This window comes from Oncorhynchus kisutch, linkage group LG29 (assembly GCF_002021735.2).
Source record: "Oncorhynchus kisutch isolate 150728-3 linkage group LG29, Okis_V2, whole genome shotgun sequence".
NCBI lineage: Eukaryota > Metazoa > Chordata > Actinopteri > Salmoniformes > Salmonidae > Oncorhynchus > Oncorhynchus kisutch.
This window is the reverse complement of record NC_034202.2, coordinates 7,656,272-7,678,336: the sequence shown is the minus strand read 5'-3', so window position 1 is coordinate 7,678,336 and position 22,065 is coordinate 7,656,272. Positions and strand designations below refer to the sequence as shown.

Sequence of the window (22,065 nt, the reverse complement as noted above, 5' to 3'; positions counted from 1 at the left end):
GTCGAACCGGCCTCACAACCGCAGACCACGTGTATTGCATTGTGCGGGCGAGCGTTTTTTTTATGTCAATGTTGTGAACAAAGTGCCCCATGGTGGCTGTGGGATTATGGTATGGGCAGGCATAAGCTACGTACAATGAACACAATTGCATTTTAATCGATGGCAATTTGAATGCAGATACCATGACGAGATCCTGACGCCCATTGTCGTGCCATTCATCCGCCTCCATCACCTCATGTTTCAGCATGATAATGCACTGCCCCATGTCGCAAGGATCTGTACACAATTCCATGGCCGGCATCATCAGACATACCACCCATTGAGCATGTTTGGGATGCTCTGAATCGACGTGTACAACGGCGTGTTCCAATTCTCTGCAATATCCAGCAACTTTGAAGAGTGGGACAACATTCCACAGGCCACGATCAACAGCCCGGATCAACTATGTGAAGGAAATGTGCGGCGCTGCACGAGGCAAATGGTCACACACACCAGATACCGACTGGTTCTCTGATCCACACCCCTAACTTTCTTTTAAAAAAAAGGTATCTCTGACCAACAGATGCATATCTGTATTCCCAGTCATGTGAAATCCATAGATTAGGGCCTAATGAATTTACCTCTACCCTCGTCTGTGGTCTGTAAAGCCACAACCTTCTGGCTACTTTGGCTTCTAATGCTTACAAAAGGAATAACAGATTCTAAAACGGTATATCTAAGGCTCTAGTGTCTCTCCTAGGAGTAAAAACGGTAGGTTCTCTGCTATCCACTGTGATTTCATGATTATTTTGGGTTTCGGGGAGGGTCGGGTAAAAATGTATTTTACTGAAGAGAAAATCTGATTTTCTCCAGGTATCCATTATAAGTCTCAGTCCCTAACAGGATTACAAATGAAGATAGTTGCCTGGTGATCAACTGCAGTATTTTGTTATAACGCCGAGCTGGTGAGTGAGATTGACTCAGCTTTCTGGGTGTTAAGAGAGGTCGCTAACATACAGATGATACTCCTCCTCTGTGGAGGAGTTGAGGCACTTGTCAATCTCTGTCCCAGTCTCGCTGGATCCTGTTGTTTGTTTCCCCAAAGTCTGTACCTGTCGTCTCTTAAAGACAAAACATTTGATTTAAAAATCAGTCAATCAAAAAAGATGTCCATAAAACTCTGGGATTATGATCCACAACAAGCTGATCAACTACATTCAGAACTCTCCTCCAGTTCCTTTGATTTCTACTGACCCCTTCTGGTCTACAACTAGTAGTGCAGCTTCAAAACACCATTCCAGAAAAACACCATTCAGAACAAAGGAGGCTGTGGAGTTGACTTTAGGATTTTATTTAGCATTAATACAATATACAAAACAAACTACTCAACATGCAACTTGAAGGAGAGACAGAGCTTCTGTACAGTAAAATTCAATTCAGGGCACCAGCTGACCAGTCGTCAAACTTTACAAAATATACAAACATCATAAAGACTGCTCACTTTCTTTAAATAACTTCAATTTATTCCAGTCAGAAATGAGACCAATTTCATATTCATTCAGTGTTTTCTACATACTTGTGTCATTGATTCAAAAAGTACAAGTTAAAGCCACAGTCCATCTCAAAAGATGTTCAGTTCACGTTGCTTACTCCCCCCGACGGACTCTCTGATGTTCAGTTCACGTTGCTTACTCCCCCCGACGGACTCTCTGATGTTCAGTTCACGTTGCTTACTCCCCCCGACGGACTCTCTGATGTTCAGTTCACGTTGCTTACTTCCCCCTCTCTCACATTAAGCAGTTGATGCATTTTCCCCCCCATTTGTTTTCAAGCCAACAAATTATTAACAGGAACATTCAGGTGCCATTCATTTAGATTTTCAAAAGAGGAAGAACAACATTGTAGCTCAGCACACAGTCTCTCACGCGCAGGCACACACACTTTCACAGGCATAAACTCAAGACACTAACAAACCTCGGAGAGATGACTATCAGTCTAAAAGGAAAACAGGAAGATCTATATTAGGTATTAAAAAAAAAGCTGAAAAACACAACAGGTATCCTGCAGCAACAGAAGGGAAGACCTCAGCATGTCTCTGCCCTGCCCACAATAGCATTCAACTGAACAGCCAGTTATCCTTGTTAAGACTTCACTTTGACACACACACACCAAAATGGTATTACATCACACGCCCCCCCCCCCCCCCCCCCCTTCATGTCACACTCAAAAGGTGAAAGTCACAGGCAGGTTCACGCTTTTACACTCAAAACAAGGCAGCTAGAGCTTATGCATCTCGACCAACATGGTGATGAATAACATACAACTAAGAGGATGACGCACAGAACAAAAACATAAGCCACTCTCGGGATCAGAAGGCCGAAAACACTTGGGGGAGGGAGGGGGGGAATTGCTCCTTTCACTCAATCATACAATGAATACTCAGGCTATCAGCGTCGACACATCCATGCAGCATAGACCAATGATATTACTGGGAGATTTCACCTGTTCTTGGAGAGTTTGGAGACACAGGGATTACTGGACCGGTTCAGTTTAATGCACAGCATTTTAACTTCAAAACAAGACCGTTTCGTTCACTCACAAACCATAGACTTCTATAATACAGAGAGGCGTAGACCAGAGCAGTGTCCTGTAGATCAGCAAGCTCGGGTAAAGAGCACTGACTGAGGTACTGTATATATATCCCCGGGTAGAAAACCTAGCCTAGAGATGAGCCAACTCTCTCACTGGAGTCAGTTGTTAGCATACAGCTCAGCTAGCATACATTTGCAGGTCTGAAAGCATCGGGTTTTGGGGGGGGGGGGGGGGTGGCTTTGTATACATACGTGCGTGTGTGATGCGGTAACTACGTGAAGTGCAACGTTACCACTAAAGCAAGGGACAAGGATAGAGGCTATGACATTTAGGTCCCTGTCATCTGGCTTCTTTGTTTATAATATAAAAAAATTGTTATTGAGAACAAGATGTTATCAAAAGGCAAGACTTAAAAGCTACTACGACATGGCTGTGAGACAAGAGAAGGTGAGGGGGAAAAAATCTAACCAAGACACCGAACCTGATTTCTGAGACACTTCCTTGTTTAGAACACGGATGGGTTTACACTCGCTTCTTGAGATTAATCAGTCTAGACGATTCCCGAGGTGACAACGTTGGACTGCGCAGCACTCAACACTACCAGGTCTCACCACCAGAGGGCAGACTGGCGCAGGGTTCAAAACAAGTGTTTGTTTGTTTTTTTCATTAAGTGTTAAACATTTCTAACGGTACTTGGTTAAATCCAGTGAATAAATGAGTCATGTACGTTTATGGATAGCTACAGCCATTTGAGTCTTGGTGAAGGGAATTTACTTCCATCAGAGGGAGTGACAGAAACTGGATGTGGAACGTACACAATGTATAGGCCTCGGTATTAACATATAGAGAGACTAATATTCACACACACACACACACACTTCAAGGAAAGTTTGCAAACACTTGTATAGTGACATGACTAAGTGGTGTGGGGTCAGACAGACACAGGACAGGAGTGTTTTAATAAAGCCACTAGGGTGAGCGGAGTTACAGCCCTCAGGGCAAGATGAGAGGCGGGGGTTGGTGGATGAAACGAGAAGGATAAGACGGTGATGTCCTAAACCTCTAGATTCCACAGGATGTAGATCTGCACTGGGAGGAACTGAATTAAACGACTTAAACACCAAGCCTCTCACTTCCTGCTTTCATCTACTATGACATCAGTGGGCTCATCCTTCTAGGTCTCATCCAGAAAGAATGATCGAGGCCTCTATTGGCCAAAAGCCCATTTCAGCATGGGCAGCGCCATTGAGTGCTTCTGCCATTTTAAGCCAGGGGAGAGGGGGGTTCTACTAAGCTATATGGAATTATTTTCAGAGGTCATACAAAGGATCACTTTGCTATTTGATTTTGACATTTGAAGACCCCTTGAAGTATATTTTTTTATTAAAAAATTTGAGCCTTTGTGCTTAGCCCATACAAACTGATTGAATATCATTCACTATATGGAACAACAGTCACCCCCCCAAAAAAATCTAAAGGAAGTTTATTGTGTCTGTCCTATATCAGAAATGAGAAAGATCAGGAAATATCTTATTTTTTATTACATGCATTAAACCCCTTATTTTTGGCTAAACAGTCTCCATATATACTTCCAGAAAAGTTTACTGGTCCCGGGGAACCTTTAAGACGAGTCTTGTGAGGCCTGTGGGCCTCCTAGAGCAAAACAACCCACATGGACGTGATCATGAGAGTACCGCCTTTCCACAGAGGGGTATTGTTCGGAAACTACAGACAGAAGTTGGCATATCGAGATGAGGCCCAAGATGGTTTGTGGGGGGGGGGGGGGGGGGGGGGGTCGTAGAGCAAAACACCATTGTGTTCGTGAGAGTCCCATCTTTACATAGATTTGTTTGGACTAGAAAACTTTCGGATGCTACGGACGATTTTGTGAGCAGAACCATTTTCAGGACGTCTCTTGGTCGGACAAACGCCGCTCGAGCTCCATCACCTTTCACTGCAGATGCGGAAGTGTGGCATGGGCGCATGCGGTGGACTGAGACGCATCCAATACACCATCTCGCAAGCTTAAACTGACACATTTTTACGGGGATTATTTTATTATGCTTATTATGTTAATGCGAATTAGATTTCCGTGGGGGCGCGGACATCAACATAAGGGGGTTAAAGAAATCAAAAAGTAGTCAACTGGGTCTGTATTTTTTTTATGGGTTGTAGCCTCAATGGCGCTGCCCCATGCTGTCACAGACGACTACAACGCCACAGATACAGAGACGAGCCCTCTACCTCTCTCTATGGTCTCATCCTAGTCATGCGAGTAGAGCTAGGTTGGGAGGGCAGGGAAGCTTGAGCTCAGCTCGGGGGGGGGGGGATTGGACGGAGTGAAGAAATAGGGCGGACTCCGGGGGCCAATCAGATCTGTTGCTTGAAGGCTCCGCTGGCGGCGTTGGAGGCGGCGGTGGCAGCGGCGGTCTGGACCGTCTTGTTGGCCATGACGCCCGTGGCGAACTCGGCCTGGGCCTTCTCAAAGCTGGCCCCTGTGGTGCGGTACATGCCATGGACCTGGAGGGATAAGAGGGAGAGGAGGGACAGAGGAGGGGAGAGGGAAAGAGGGAGAGCAACGTAGAGAGAGGAGATTATTGAAATGAGGTCTATAAATACCCCAAGTGTTTCTTCATCTCAAAGAACGTGCGGGATGTTCTGATGCCTTTGAGTCTAATCTTCACAAACCTGGTGAACAGCCGAGTCGCAGTCACACCTTATTGATTATGATGACGGATTGTGTGTGTGTGTGTGTGTGTGTGTGTGTGTGTGTGTGTGTGTGTGTAGGGGGGTACCTTTTTGAACATAATGAGTGACATGGCAGCCAGGGCAGTGAAAAGAGCAGCGATGAGGATCATGATGATGCCAACAGGGATGCTCTTATTCAGGCCAGTCAGAGCGGAGATCCACCCACTGTTGGAGAGAGAGAAGGACAACCAGAGAGAGGATACTAGGTACTGAATCTCTAGCCATAAACAGGGTGAACAACGTAGAGTCCGGGTGATGTCAGAGAACCGTGTCGCCATGTCACTTCCTGTTAAAGTCTGCGACAGTGACTGCCCTCACCTGGCGCCCCAGCCGTTGATGCCGATGGACTGCATCACGTGAACGCCAAACTGACAGATGTACACGAAGAAGAATACAAAGAAACGGAACGAGCTGTCACTCCTGGAGAGAAGAAGACACCGCCGTTTAATGAACGACATCAGAGTGTGTGTGCGTGTGGGTATTTTGGGTACATGTGTGTATGTCTGTGCGCGCGCGCGCTCGTTTCTACACCCACCTGAAAGCTCCGTAGAGGGGTCTGTACCAGCAGACGAAGGAGCAGGGGGTGAAGATCATGAACCAGAGCATGGCCAGACCAAAGTCCACTCCCCTGGTCGCATCCACACAGAACCAGGCCAGACAGCCAAACATGTTGGCGAACAACGTCCCTGTGTGGACTTGAGGGGAACGACAAACACAATACCTCTGATCAGTTTAAATTAAAACGTTGCAGATAGAAATGCCTGTTGTGTAGAATAGAGATGTGCATCAGCTCTAAGTTACATTTCTGTGTGAGTGAGTGAGTGAGAGAGAGAGAGAGCTTGGTACAGGTCCTTTGCCGCATCCCATTCCATCTTTATCTGAAAGGGAGGCCCTGATAGGCTAGGTCAGGGCCCTGCCAAGTAACGCTAGCGAAAAACAGGAGGTTAGGAAAAGGAGGACAAGGAAAGATGGCTGCTCAATAATTGAACACCACGGAGCCTGGTGGTGCGCGTACGCAGTGAATTAAATAATTCACACACTGAGCAGAACTCTACCTTGGGGCTATAACAACGGCAGGCCTCTGGGCATTGTGGAGAGTCTGGTGCGCTGCAGTCTACAGACACTTTGGCATATAGCTACAGCGGCAGGACTCTGCACCATACTGAGGCATCTAACACTTTTCATATTTAACAGACTGGCTGTCAAGCAAAATATATATATATATATATATATATATATATATATACACAAATTAAAATAAAATGGAGAAGTTTTTTCCCGAAGCTGACGACAAACCTCAGACAGAGGTTCAGGCATATTGAAAGAACAATTCTAAAGAATTCTACATTTACCATACTAGTGTCCGTTTTCCGACGTCACAAGCACTGAGCGGGACGGGTGAGAGGGGGGGGGAGCAGATGACTTGACAAGAGGGCAGAGGTCACTCACACATCCAGATGTAGTACATGATCTTGACAGTCTTCTGGAACTCCACAGGGATGTCCACAGTGATGTCGTGGTAGAAACAGGGGCCCACGGGGAACTTCTCCGGGAGAGGAGGCCAGTTGTTTTTCCTACCTGAGCCAGAGAGAAAGGGAGCAACGCTTGAATGATTCTGCCAAACATTGCGTGAAGGTTTGGGCCTGACAAAGCTTCTAGGTAGTTTGCGCGCAAGACCATTGGTTGAATGATGTGTGAAGGTTGGTGCCAACCTCCTGATGTGCTGAGCGACTGCATCTCTCTCTCGCGGCGGTCTAGCTCGGCGGCCTTCCTCTCCAGCTCTTCCTGTCTCCTCAGCAGCTCTGTAGCCGCCCACGCCTGCTCCTACACACACAGTACCCACTAACATTACACTAAACCAACAAGTGATATACAGTACAGAGAGATGTTATCCAGGCTAGATCACATTCCACATGGCTGACAAGTTGGATTTGACCGAAAACATTGAACTTCAAGTCAACTTGAAACTGACATTGAGGCAGCTGACTTTTTGTTTTAGTAATGTGTGTGTGTGTGTGTGTGTGTTCGGCAGACTACTGTATCAGCACACAGCACAGTCCCAGTAATCGTCTCCACCTCCTCTCTTTCCATGCGATTCAGAATCATTTACACTCCGCTTTTAATTCGACTAAAGGCAGATCGCTGTGCAGGCTTCGCTAGTGTGTGTGTGTGTGTGTGTGTGTGTGTGTGTGTGTGTGTGTGTGTGTGTGTGTGTGTGTGTGTCCCAACTCTACCAAGCAACAACTGCAGGAAGTAATGGCTGTATTTGATGTCACGAGCCACACTACTGACAAAATGCTGCCCAATGCAACTTTTTAATTCATTTATTTTATTTAACTAGGCAAGTCAGTTAAGAACAAATTCTTATTTATAACGACGGCCTACCCTGGCCAATTGTGCGCCGCCCGATGGGACTCCCAATCACGGCCAGTTGTGATACAGCCTGGAATTGAACCAGGGTCTGCAGTGACACCTCTAGCACTGAACTGCAGTGCCTTAGACCGCTCCGCCACTCGGGAGGCCCCAATCGTTAAAAGGTAGGAAGATTTTTTCAATAGGGCAAGGGACAGGATAGTAGGTCACATGCCTTATTGCCAACTTCCTAGTTGCAGCCTAGGTTGAAGATGACAGCGGTTGAGACAACGGGATTCTAATATCCCATATCTCTTTGCAACAATGGAACTAATGCTCTCAGCGGTGCTGGTAGTTAGCAACGGCGCCGGTCCCAGATTTGTGACGACGTCATCTTAAGCTGTATATCTGATCTAGGTCGCAGCATCCTGATATAATCAATGTGTGTGTGTGTGTGTGTGTCAAAACATAAAAGGTATATGCATCAGTAGAGGTAGAAAAAGAGGAGGTAGAATAAGGAATGGTCTTCCTGTGCTACCTGTCTGCTGAGGTCTCTCTATCGCTCTCTTTTCAGCTGCAAACACGAAGTTACACATGTCCCTCAGAAAGCCGAGGCGTAGAGCCCACATTCATGTTTATGAAGCGTCTCTGTGGCTTAGAAGCATCTCCACGCTGTCACAAACAGCTTTTATTAGAGCACGCCACGCTCTGTGGGGAGAGCCTGCTGACAAACCCACCAGAGCATGGTGTGTGTGTGTGTGTGTGTGTGTGTGTGTGTGTGTATGTGTGTGTGTGCGTGCATGGTGTTTCTATGTAAATGCAACACTACATTGAGCCCCATTTCTTCAGAGGGGTGGAATAGCACGGAGTGAAAGGGTAGAACAGGATGTGAGGCACGTGTGGGGTACCTGTGACTGCGAGTATGCAGGAGGTTCTTCAGTAGGCTTCATGATGGCTGGTTGTGTGTTGGTGGTGGTGGTGGGGGGGGGCGGCAATTTAGGCGCTGGGCCAGGGTGGACCTGGGAGGGGGAAAAAAATACAAAATTGCCAGCGTGGGATTGTTAAAATGTAGCTGTCTCAAACCGTACCCTATTCCCTATGTAGTACAAGCAAACAAGTGTAGCTTGGGTCAAGACAATGTAGTGTACTGAAGGGGGAATAGGGTGTGAACAGCGAAGCAGACACAGTCCGGAATCAGCATCTTCAACCGTTCTTCCGGAACAGAAGCTTTTGAGGAGGGACGAAAAAACATAATTAACACCTGTCATCTGGAACTACGTCACCATCGGTCCTTATCAGTGCTTCTGTTTTGCTCTCAATTCAATTCAATTCAAGGGGCTTTATTGGCATGGCAAACATATGTTCACATTGCCAAAGTAAGGGAGGTAGATAATATACAAAAGTGAAATAAACATTAAAAATGAACAGTAAACATTGAACTCACAAAGGTTCCACAAGAATAAAGACATTACGTCTATATACACACGGTGTTGTAACGATGTACAAAATGGTTAGAGTACAAAAGGGAAAGTTAATAAGCATAAATGGGTTATATTTACATATATTTATTTGTTTGTTCTTCACTGGTTGCCCTTTTCTTGTGGAAACAGGTCACAAATCTTGCTGCTGTGATGGCACACTATGGTATTTCACCCGGTACATATGGGAGTTCATCAAAATCAGGTTTGTTTTTTAAATTCTTTGTGGATCTACATAATCTGAGGGAAATATGCGTCTCTAATATGGTCAAACATTTGGCAGGAGGTTATGAAGTGCAGCTCAGTTTCCACCTCATTTTGTGGGCAGTGTGCATATAGCGCGTCTTCTCTTGAGAGTCAGGTCTGCCTACGGCGGCCTTTCTCAATAGCAAGGCTATGCTGACAGTCTGTACATAGACTGCTCTCATCAATGGTGTCTCTCACACCTACCCGCCACCTCTCCTCTCACACTATGCAGTTGTAGGGCAGCCCTCGAAGTGACTTATCAACTGTATGCAGGATTTTCCACTGTGTTGATCTCACCAACCCCCATTGTCTCACCTCTGAGAAGCAGAGGTTACATCCTGTAGGTCTGATATCTGATTGGAGGGTAACTTTACAGTAATGCTATTGGTCAACAAATCAGATTGAATCCAAACAACTCAAATGCTTATAAAAAGGGTCTTAGATTCATTATTCTTTCTATTACGTGTTCCTGACTTGCTGTGGTTAGACCCCTGTGTCTCCCATGAGCAATTTTTTTAAATTGTATTAACTAGGCAGGTCAGTTAAGAACAAATTCTTATTTACAATGACGGCCTACCGGGGAACAGTGATTTAACAGATTTTTACCTTGTCAGCTCGGGGATTCAATCCAGTAACCCTTCGGTTACGGTCGTCCCTCTCATTCGTTCTCTGATCATGCTTAGAATACTGCCTTGTAATCATTTGCAACTTAAGCTTTATGCCTTGTATGTGATTCCATTCTCAGACATTTTTCCCATTGCCTATTACTGTTACGCGACCCCAGCGCTCCGTTACTGTAACGCGACCCCAGCGCTCCGTTACTGTAACGCGACCCCAGCGTTCCGTTACTGTAACGCGACCCCAGCGTTCCGTTACTGTAACGCGACCCCAGCGTTCCGTTACTGTAACGCGACCCCAGCGTTCCGTTACTGTAACGCGACCCCAGCGTTCCGTTACTGTAACGCGACCCCAGCGTTCCGTTACTGTAACGCGACCCCAGCGTTCCGTTACTGTAACGCGACCCCAGCGTTCCGTTACTGTAACGCGACCCCAGCGTTCCGTTACTGTAACGCGACCCCAGCGTTCCGTTACTGTAACGCGACCCCAGCGTTCCGTTACTGTAACGCGACCCCAGCGTTCCGTTACTGTAACGCGACCCCAGCGTTCCGTTACTGTAACGCGACCCCAGCGTTCCGTTACTGTAACGCGACCCCAGCGTTCCGTTACTGTAACGCGACCCCAGCGTTCCGTTACTGTAACGCGACCCCAACGTTCTTCCATATTGCTAAAATTATCTTTATGGAGTCAGATACACATTTTAGTAGGCTAATTACGAGTCGCATGTGAGGTTTTACAGTATCCTATACACACACACACGTCAGATATGACTACACTGTACTCACCGGCTTGGCATCTGTGAAGGGGTTGTACTCTTCCAACCCTGGAGGAGCATTCTGTGTTACTTGGGTCACCGACGGATCCTGCGAGGAGAGGGAACGAGAGAAACTCACTCTTCATTACATATGACACACCGTTCTACAGAATGGATGAGGAGCATTGAGGGAGTATGTCAACAGGCTACACTCCCCATGTAGTCACCCAAGTCGAAATAATAGACACTCAACTTGACTAGCCTACATGCTGCGTTGCCACGATGATGAACGAACTCGGAAGCCAGTCCAGTGTGACCTGAACAGGTCTGTAGTGAATGCTAGCCTTGCCTACATGCTGCGTTGCCACGATGATGAACGAACTCGGAAGCCAGTCCAGTGTGACCTGAACAGGTCTGTAGTGAATGCTAGCCTACATGCATATAGCAAGTTCTTTCAACCCATTCTATGACATCTGCTTACGAATCAAGCGCAACAAAACTCAAGGGCAGCACCACCACGAGAATCATTTGCCTAACCCGGCCTCTGGTTTTCAACGGCCAACAAGACAGACAAGTACTTTTCATCTGAAGAAGAAGAGAATACAGACAAATACCCTAACAGCAGGCTGACCTTCACGGTCTATAATCTAGGGCCCGATAAATATATATATATTTTTTTTTTTGCCTAGTTGTGTTTTTTTCCTGCTGAATTCCGTTTTTTTCAGGTTTTCCCTCTCAAAAACAACTTTTTTTATAACATCAGATTTTTTTTCTTTCAAAACATCCACAATGTTTAAACCAAGTTTAATATCTGGGGGGGGGGGGGGGGGGGGGGGGGGGGGGAAGCTGAACTTAGCACCACCAAGAGACTCCATTTGGTTCGGGGCGTTTCTGTCGCACACATGCAATTGCAGTTTGCTAAACAAATCGCTAATGTATTGACGCAAATAATCATGATATCAGGTAGGCATACTTTGTAGTTAACATTTAATTGAGAATGTTTTTGGGAAAGCTTTTCCACCTATCAGAAGACTTAACATTATTAGCATCCTTTAGGGAGGTCAGAGACCTGGCCGTGTGGTGCCAGGACAACCTCCCTCTCAACATGATCAAGACAAAGGAGATGATTGTGGACTACAGGAAGACTGAGCACGCCCCCATTCTCGTCGACAGGGCTGCAGTGGAGCAGGTTGAGAGCTTCAAGTTCCTTAGTGTCCACATCACCAAACTAACATGGTCCAAGCACACAATGACAGTCGTGAAGAGGGCACAACAAAGCCTATTCCCCCTCAGGAGACTGAAAAGATTTGGCATGGGTCCTCAGAAACTCAAAAGATTCTACAGCTGCACCACCGAGAGCATCCTGCTGACTGGTTTCATCACTGCCTGGTATGGCAACTGCTCGGCCTCTGACCCCAAGGCACTACAGAGGGCAGTGCGTAAAACCCAGTACATCACTGGGCCAAGCTTACTTCCATCCAGGAACTCTATACCAGGCGGTGTCAGAGGAAGGCCCTAAAAATTGTCAGACTCCAGCCACTAGTCATAGACTGTTCTCTCTGCTACCGCACGGCAAGTGGCACCGAAGCGCGAAGTCGAGGTCCAAAAGGCTTCTTAACAGCTTCTACCCCCAAGCCATAAGACTCCTGAACAGCTAATCAAAGGGCTACCCAGACCCCTCTTTTACAATGCTGGTACTCTCGGTTTATAAATCTATGCATCGTCATTTTAACTCTACCTATATGTACAATTACCTCATTTACCTTGACTAACCCGTGCCCCCGCAAATTGACTCTGTACTGGTACCCCTGTATATAGCCTCACATTGACTCTCTACCAGTACCAAATTGACTCTGTACTGGTACCCCTGTATATAGCCTCACATTGACTCTCTACCAGTACCAAATTGACTCTGTACTGGTACCCCTGTATATAGCCTCACATTGACTCTCTACCAGTACCAAATTGACTCTGTACTGGTACCCCTGTATATAGCCTCACATTGACTCTCTACCAGTACCAAATTGACTCTGTACTGGTACCCCTGTATATAGCCTCACATTGACTCTCTACCAGTACCAAATTGACTCTGTACTGGTACCCCTGTATATAGCCTCACATTGACTCTCTACCAGTACCAAATTGACTCTGTACTGGTACCCCTGTATATAGCCTCACATTGACTCTCTACCAGTACCAAATTGACTCTGTACTGGTACCCCTGTATATAGCCTCACATTGACTCTCTACCAGTACCAAATTGACTCTGTACTGGTACCCCTGTATATAGCCTCACATTGACTCTCTACCAGTACCAAATTGATTCTGTACTGGTACCCCTGTATATAGCCTCACATTGACTCTGTACTGGTACCCCTGTATATAGCCTCCACATTGACTCTGTACCGGTACCCCCTGTATATAGCCTCACATTGACTCTGTACCGGTACCCCCTGTATATAGCCTCACATTGACTCTGTACTGGTACCCCTGTATATAGCCTCACATTGACTCTGTACCGGTACCCCCTGTATATAGCCTCACATTGACTCTGTACTGGTACCCCTGTATATAGCCTCACATTGACTCTGTACTGGTACCCCTGTATATAGCCTCCACATTGACTCTGTACCGGTACCCCCTGTATATAGCCTCACATTGACTCTGTACTGGTACCCCTGTATATAGCCTCCACATTGACTCTGTACTGGTACCCCTGTATATAGCCTCACATTGACTCTGTACTGGTACCCCTGTATATAGCCTCCACATTGACTCTGTACTGGTACCCCTGTATATAGCCTCACATTGACTCTGTACTGGTACCCCCTGTATATAGCCTCCACATTGACTCTGTACTGGTACCCCCTGTATATAGCCTCACATTGACTCTGTACTGGTACCCCTGTATATAGCCTCCACATTGACTCTGTACTGGTACCCCTGTATATAGCCTCACATTGACTCTGTACTGGTACCCCTGTATATAGCCTCCACATTGACTCTGTACTGGTACCCCTGTATATAGCCTCACATTGACTCTGTACTGGTACCCCCTGTATATAGCCTCCACATTGACTCTGTACTGGTACCCCCTGTATATAGCCTCCACATTGACTCTGTACCGGTACCCCCTGTATATAGCCTCCACATTGACTCTGTACCGGTACCCCCTGTATATAGCCTCCACATTGACTCTGTACTGGTACCCCCTGTATATAGCCTCACATTGACTCTGTACCGGTACCCCCTGTATATAGCCTCCACATTGACTCTGTACTGGTACCCCCTGTATATAGCCTCCACATTGACTCTGTACTGGTACCCCCTGTATATAGCCTCCACATTGACTCTGTACTGGTACCCCTGTATATAGCCTTCACATTGACTCTGTACTGGTACCCCTGTATATAGCCTCCACATTGACTCTGTACCGGTACCCCCTGTATATAGCCTCCACATTGACTCTGTACTGGTACCCCCTGTATATAGCCTCACATTGACTCTGTACTGGTACCCCTGTATATAGCCTCCACATTGACTCTGTACTGGTACCCCTGTATATAGCCTCACATTGACTCTGTACTGGTACCCCTGTATATAGCCTCCACATTGACTCTGTACTGGTACCCCTGTATATAGCCTCCACATTGACTCTGTACTGGTACCCCCTGTATATAGCCTCCACATTGACTCTGTACTGGTACCCCCTGTATATAGCCTCCACATTGACTCTGTACCAGTACCCCCTGTATATAGCCTCCACATTGACTCTGTACCGGTACCCCCTGTATATAGCCTCCACATTGACTCTGTACCAGTACCCCCTGTATATAGCCTCCACATTGACTCTGTACCAGTACCCCCTGTATATAGCCTCCACATTGACTCTGTACCAGTACACCCTGTATATAGCCTCCACATTGACTCTGTACTGGTACCCCCTGTATATAGCCTCCACATTGACTCTGTACTGGTACCCCCTGTATATAGCCTCCACATTGACTCTGTACCAGTACCCCCTGTATATAGCCTCCACATTGACTCTGTACTGGTACCCCCTGTATATAGCCTCCACATTGACTCTGTACCAGTACCCCCTGTATATAGCCTCCACATTGACTCTGTACCAGTACCCCCTGTATATAGCCTCCACATTGACTCTGTACTGGTACCCCCTGTATATAGCCTCCACATTGACTCTGTACCAGTACCCCCTGTATATAGCCTCCACATTGACTCTGTACCAGTACCCCCTGTATATAGCCTCCACATTGACTCTGTACCAGTACCCCCTGTATATAGCCTCCACATTGACTCTGTACCAGTACCCCCTGTATATAGCCTCCACATTGACTCTGTACCAGTACCCCCTGTATATAGCCTTCACATTGACTCTGTACCAGTACCCCCTGTATATAGCCTCCACATTGACTCTGTACCAGTACCCCCTGTATATAGCCTTCACATTGACTCTGTACCAGTACCCCCTGTATATAGCCTCCACATTGACTCTGTACCGGTACCCCCTGTATATAGCCTCCACATTGACTCTGTACCAGTACCCCCTGTATATAGCCTCCACATTGACTCTGTACCAGTACCCCCTGTATATAGCCTTCACATTGACTCTGTACCAGTACCCCCTGTATATAGCCTCCACATTGACTCTGTACCAGTACACTCTGTATATAGCCTTCACATTGACTCTGTACCAGTACCCCCTGTATATAGCCTCACTCTTGCCATTTTACTGCTGCTGTTTAATTGTTAATTGTATTTTTAAAATACCGAACACGTTTTTCTTAATGTCTTATAGCATTGTTGGTTAAGGGCTAGTAAGTAAGCTTCTCACTCTAAGGTCGAGCTGTTGTATTCGGCGCATGTGACAAATACCGTTTGATTTGATTATCGCTAATGGCTACACCGTGATAGACAAACACGCACAGACAGTGGCTTTCCTGCGTTACAGAATTGAAGGAAAATATGAATCGCTGATGCATTTTGTTCATGTCTTATGGTAATCTCGGGCATATTAACACATGTTCTAATCACTTCAATACATCTAGTTGTTTTCCTACTAAGTGCAATACATTTCTTAATGTTGTTCAAATGCATTTTAATGTCTGGATTCCGTCCGCGTTCTCTGCTTCGTGGATTTTATTAGGCCCTAATAACCTGAAACTGGCAAAGACGAGATGACTCCAATCATTTTCACCACCACACAGACAGCTATAAATAGGGCAGAGCCCACGAGTTCGAGCACACTTTCCTCTGCTAAGACGAAGGACTCGGTGTGCTGCCGTCACTGGCATGCTGTACTGTAGTACCGACACAGTCTAGGCTAATTGTTTTATTTAAAATCAACCTTTAGTCAAGCTATACAGATTCTAGGTTGGTATCAGCGAGTTCAAATTTCAGTTTCATAGGCCACTCCCGTGTGAATCCGGAAGGCTACAAGTAAGCTATTTGAAATTATAGCCCCATAGGTGCACCTTCCGGGACTGCCGCATTGTTTAAGATGTCTACAGGTGTGTGATACCGTTCTCTCTGAAACAGAGAATAAAGCAGGGCTTGCAGTGGTGTAGCCCCATCATCCTTGTGTGTGTGCGGTACTGTGCACATGGATACGTGTGTGTGTGTGTGTGTGTGTGTGTGTGTGTGTGTGTGTGTGTGTGTGTGTGTGTGTGTGTGTGTGTAGGGTGCATTTCAGGTGGCTAGCTCACCATGACAAGTTCACGCATGCAGCATCAATTCAGATGGTACTTCAGTTCAGTGCAGCCCTGTCCAATAACTCCAGTAAAGTAGTCCAGTATAGACCGCTACAGACCAGTACGCTCCAGTATCAGTCAGTCCGTCCCAGTCCAACCCTTCTCCTTTCTCCTTGGCTGTGAGGTTCTGTTCTGACTGAGAGTATCATGTCTGCGTGTAACAGGAGGCAGGCTGTGCCTTGTCCCGAGGACAGGCATGTATGTCATCAATACTTCAGAGTGCATGGTGATACATCTTTAATATGGTCCTGATGCACAGCCAGATTGACACACAGTGCTCACGTACAAGCTCGGTACACCCCACGGAACTACAGGATAGGCGACTGCTGTTCACAGGCTACATCACAATATAGATTGGGCCAATAATGAACTAGGCCTACCTGTTGGATTTATGTGAACACACCAAAACTCCCTCTGTTAAGGGGCCTCCACTAGAAGCTGTTAGTGTGCCTATTGCTCGAGGGGGAAAGCGTCTCGCAAAGAGAAAGCAGCAACATTGACAAACATGCGTGTCTGTGTTAGATAAGACTACAAGTTCTCTCCCTCCACAACAGTACTGAATGTCCCGTAGGTTTTATGATTTTATGAATTGATTTGATAAGAGACTACCAGGAAGCAGCAGAAAGTAAGTCAAGGGAAAGCAGCTCATGTAACACTAAGCACCAGCTGTCGCCATGACAGCACCATATGATTTCATTAACTATTGAAGAGAGCCCAGAGTTGCAAGGCTGAAACGGGGAGTCAACTAACAATGCCATAACTAGGGCCCTATAATAAACAAACAAAGCTACATTTTTTTCCCAGGTTTTCGCTCTCATAGATCACACAAGAAAAACGAGAGTTGGATGTTTTAAGTCCCAAAAATGCTTAAACCACATCAGGAGACCAAGTTTAAGGTCTGGGGGGAAAAAATGTAATACATTTTCGGGTGTAGATACCCTTCAATTCACATGAGCACCAGCAAGAGACTTGTTTGGTTAGCACTTAGCAGTGTTTGTGTAGCACATATGTAGCAGTTTGCTAAACAAATTTCCACTGGATTTATGCAAATAAATCATGAGACCAGGTAGGCATAGGCTACTTTGTGGTTAACATTTCATTTAGAAGGTATTTGGGAAAGCCTTTCCAACTACCGGAAGATGCTTATCATTATTAGCGTCATCGCTAACGGCTAGGTTTCACAAAGTGGTAGACAATCGCTCACACAGACATGGGCATTCCTGCGTTGCATCGTCACAAAGTTTCAGGAAAATACGATTCACTGATGCATTTTGTTAATGTCTTATGATAATCTTGGGCATATTCATTTTCTAATAAATTCAATACATTTTGGAATATTGTTGAATATCTGGATTCCGTGATCCCGTCCACATTGCAGATTTTATAGGGCTCTACCTAACAGACAGTTTTAGAAATATATATATTTTTCCCTGATAGGTTAGCCTAGGCCTAATACAGGGGATACACAGATCCGGTCATTGAGGACTGCAGTGCCTGCTGGTTTTCAAGCCTTTCAATCACTTTCAGAGAAACTAGGTGTGTGCTGTGCACTCTGTAATTTATTGATCCATGAAGTGATAGGGAGGAACCAAAAAAAACAGGACAGCAACCCACTAGGCAGACACCCATGTCCTTTTCCCAAGAGACTGAAGTAACAGACTGAACGACTTGAGATGGTTACACGACAGCCTTCAAGCTCTGAAACCTAACGGTTCTAATATCTGACCAATCTTCTTTGTTCACACACACACACACACACGTAGGATTCCCCAGAGACCTGCAGCAGTACAGACGTAACAGAGAGGGACTAATCGTGTATAGCCCAATAAATAATTGACTGTTTACGTGGTGCGGTGGTCAGCGGCAGCTCTAGTGTCGAGTTACACACACACACACATTTCTATACAGCACAGTTAGGCTAGCTGTGGGAAGTGCACCATTCATTCCTTCACTAACAATAAAACCCATGCTTACGATCAATTATCGATACTCCTTACACAAACATCAACCTACAGACCGAGCCACATCATCCAAACAGCAAGGAGGAGGGGACCCATTTTCCCAGAGGGCAACTCTGCAGCTTCCTGGAGTGACAGAGCAATGATTAAAGGGCCAGAAAGGGCAAAAGTGTGCATGTCAGAGGGCGAGAGCCAGCGAGCAACCTTGCAGTGAGTGAACTATAATTTAATTGATAGAGAAAGACAGAGCGAGAAAGGGATGAAGGATAAAGAGAGAATGAAGGAAGGAAGAAGCTTCTGTCTAAAACAGGGAACACCAACGAGCCAGGAAAGTAGCCTAGCCTAAACAAAGCAAATGGAGTGAGCTGTGCTTATGAGGATCAAAGACCGTTTCTCTCTGGTGAGCCACCGTCTACAAAAGGACACATCTAAGTAATACCATTTTCATAATGAAAGCAAGACAACATGTCATTTTACAACCGCCACAGCAGCCGGTATCAAAGCCTGATTTCCTGGAAAGAAAATGTAGTGTGACATTATAACAGAACATCAAATGACTGTAGGCATCCATGTTGTTTTGAAGAAATGGCTGAGACTGGAATAGAGTATTTCATCTGTCAATCACAATGTGACCTGTCCTGGATTCCAAGACAACAGCTGGAATGATGAATGTCCCAAAGAGTGGGATTATCATTCCCAGAACCACTGACAAAAGCCCCCCCTCCCCACAAAGCTTCCATTCACCCACTCTTCAAATCCCTTGGATTGTTTATTTCAAATAAATCACACACACATTGCCATAGCATGAAGATTGTGCTCGGACTTCTAATCTGTAGCCTTGTATACAGGGTAAATGAACATGGACATGGTAAATATAAATCTTGCTGGTTTGTCTATATAAAATCGGCAGGACAGAACGGTGGCGTCGGGGATCCAGGACAGGCCACATTGTGAGTGAACTCTAATATTAAGGAAGTCTCGTGGTTCTGCTTGCCCGAGTTAGAATAACTCATGATAAGCTGTAGACCATACTACTTACCAAGAAAGTTAACATTTTTCGTAGCAGTCTATTTACTAACACAAACCGATGCTGGCACTGAGGCCGCACTCAACAAGCTGTATAGGGTCACAAGCGACCAAGAAAACGCTCACCAAGGTGCAGCACTCCTAGTGGCCAGTGACTTTAATGCAGGAAAATTGAAATCCATTTTACCTCATTTCTACTCATGTCACCTGTGAAACTAGAGGTGAAAAAAACTCTAGAAGCAAACAGATGCATACAAAGCTTTCCCTCGCCCGCCATTTGGCAAATCTGACCATAACTCTTACTCTAACTCAAAACAGGAAGTACCAGTGACGTGCTCAATACGGAAGTGGTCCGATGAAGCAGATGCTAAGCTACAGGACTTTTTCGGTAGCACAAACTGGAATATGTTCTGGGATTCATCTGATGGCATTGAGGAGTTTACCACATCAGTCACCGGCAACATTAATAAGTGCATCGTCGACATCGTCCCCACAATGACCGTACATACATATCCCAACCAGAAGCCATGGATTACAGGCAACATCCGTACTGAACTAAAGGCTAGAGCTTCCGCTTTCAAAGAGCTGGACACTAATCCAGATGCTTATAAGAAATCCAGCTACACCCTCCGACAAACATGCAAAGCGTCAATACAGGACCAAGAACGCATCCTACACGGGCTCTGGCGCTCTTCAGATGTTGTAAACGTTCACGTATTACAAAGGGAAACCCAGCAGAGAGCTGTCCAGTGTCACTATTTAACTATCTTTTGACTCATCACATACAATACTGTTACTGTTTATTATCTATCCTCTTGCCCAGTCACTTTATCCCTACCCATATCTACCTCAATTACCTTGTACCCCTGCACATCAACTCAGTACTGGTACACCATGTTTATAGCCAAGTTATATTTACTCAATGTGTAATAATAGTGTTATTTTATCTATTTTTCTTCTCCATGCATTGATGGGAAGGGCCCGTAAGTAAGAATTCCACTGTTAGTCTACACCTGTTTACAAAACATGTGACAAAATTTGATTTTGAAGATTAACCTGCATTGTGTCAGTTGGGAATGGGTGTATTTTGGACATGTATAAAGCTACATTGTTGCCCCATAACTATACAATTTGTAAGTGCTACACAGTCCACTACAAGCAACAATTCGGGTCTGATGAAGTCTCATCATGTAGGCCCTGGGCTAGCTGCCTACAAACCTCAACGAGTTGTCCTTAAATTGAAAAACTCACATGTAAACATTAGTGAAAGAATCATCAAGAGATGAGGCAACAGTTAACGTTACCTTTGTGTGAATAATGGCAGACCCTATACGCTGCCTCTGTCTACCTAGTTAACCAACTATCAGATGTTAAAACACTTCAGGTGTCAAGACGCACCCCAACAACAGATGGGTGACAAGTCATAAAATAGCTAACGTTTGCTAGAAGTAGCAACTAGAAAAATTATGCCTGGCTTAACAGGACACAAAGTGATAACTCCACAATTGAATGGCAATAAGCGACATCATCATCTAGCTTGGTTGCTAGTTAGCTATAGTTTCTAAATAAATTGCTTGATACAACGTTTTCCTTGTTTAAAGTAACGACTTGCTGAGGTTAAATGTTTGTTAGCAAGTGCTACAGTTAAGCAATAAGGCACGAGGGGGTGTGGTATATTGGCCATATACCACCAACCCCGAGGTGCCTTATTGCTTTCATAAACTGATTTCCAACGTAATTAGAGCAGTAAAAATACTTGTCGTCATACCCGTAGTTTACGGATATACCATGACTGTCAGCAAATCAGCATTCAGGGCTCGAACCACCCCGTTAATAATGAACGTTAGCTAGTTAGCTGGGGCGTAAGTTATTCATTACGCAGCTTCTGTTACAAAACGTTTCGAAGCAAACGAAACCGGGAGGGATCTACCTGCATTTGCTCAATAAAAACTCTAGTTTTAAATGCAAAAGAAACTGTTTAGACTAATGATGGCGTAACTGCTGTCATGCCAAAGGAAACGACTTGACACCGTCATCGCTAGAAAGCTAGCTAAATTCAATTAAACATAACTGACATTAGCAGGCTAACAAATTAGCATAGCCAAATGACATACCGGCGAGTTAGCTATTTCACTTACCTGAAAAGGGTTATTGAATTCAGGGTCCGCGAACGGGTTGTGGTCGAAATCTGACATTCTACTTTGATGACGTCTTCAATTGTTAAAAACTGATTTAGTCTCGTTAAAAAAAAATAATGAGCTGTACTTCAAAACAATGGCTGCAGCCAGCACCAGCTAGTCTGGACGCGGCTTGCTTTGAGCATCAGCAGCAAAATGGCAGGATCCCGGAAGCGACGTCTGCTTTGCTTGCCCCTGTAAAATGTGATCAACATCAATGAGTACGGTTACATGTACAGAATAATATAATTATTGCGGATTGTCAAAATAATAGTTCGTGTAAATGCTTTGCAAGAAGACGGATTTCCCTATTAATAATGCTGTTTACACGGACACATTTGAAATCAGACCACTTGATCAAAATAA

At 45.4% G+C, this 22,065-nt stretch overlaps 1 protein-coding gene across 2 annotated transcripts; it reads right to left on the bottom strand.

Moving 5' to 3' along the window:
* Positions 1-1,309: 1,309 nt before the first annotated feature.
* On the bottom strand, positions 1,310-21,910 carry LOC109873740 (secretory carrier-associated membrane protein 1-like). Of its 2 annotated transcripts, none has more exons than XM_031808989.1 (9): positions 21,661-21,910; positions 10,799-10,876; positions 8,580-8,690; positions 7,032-7,143; positions 6,769-6,897; positions 5,855-6,014; positions 5,638-5,739; positions 5,367-5,484; positions 1,310-5,091 (listed from the first exon to the last, which is right to left on the bottom strand). In XM_031808989.1, exons 1-9 carry the CDS (start codon positions 21,715-21,717, stop codon positions 4,942-4,944), a joined length of 1,017 nt encoding a protein of 338 aa, XP_031664849.1. In that variant the 5' UTR covers positions 21,718-21,910; the 3' UTR covers positions 1,310-4,941. The 2 variants fall into 2 exon arrangements, with proteins under 2 accessions (XP_031664849.1, XP_031664850.1); XM_031808990.1 differs by lacking the exon at positions 21,661-21,910 and adding an exon at positions 16,494-16,734.
* Positions 21,911-22,065: the final 155 nt, after the last annotated feature.

What these genes read in the sequence shown, in the direction of transcription:
- LOC109873740 (XM_031808989.1), bottom strand. Translation starts at nt 21,717, where the DNA reads ATGTCAGATTTCGACCACAACCCGTTCGCGGACCCTGAATTCAATAAC. An exon ending in CCTTCACAGATGCCAAGCCG is followed by an intron (nt 8,691 to 10,798) that starts GTGAGTACAGTG and finishes TCCCCCTCCCAG; the next exon opens with GTCCACCCTGGCCCAGCGCC. An exon ending in CCCCTCTACGGAGCTTTCAG is followed by an intron (nt 5,740 to 5,854) that starts GTGGGTGTAGAA and finishes TCTTCTCTCCAG; the next exon opens with GAGTGACAGCTCGTTCCGTT.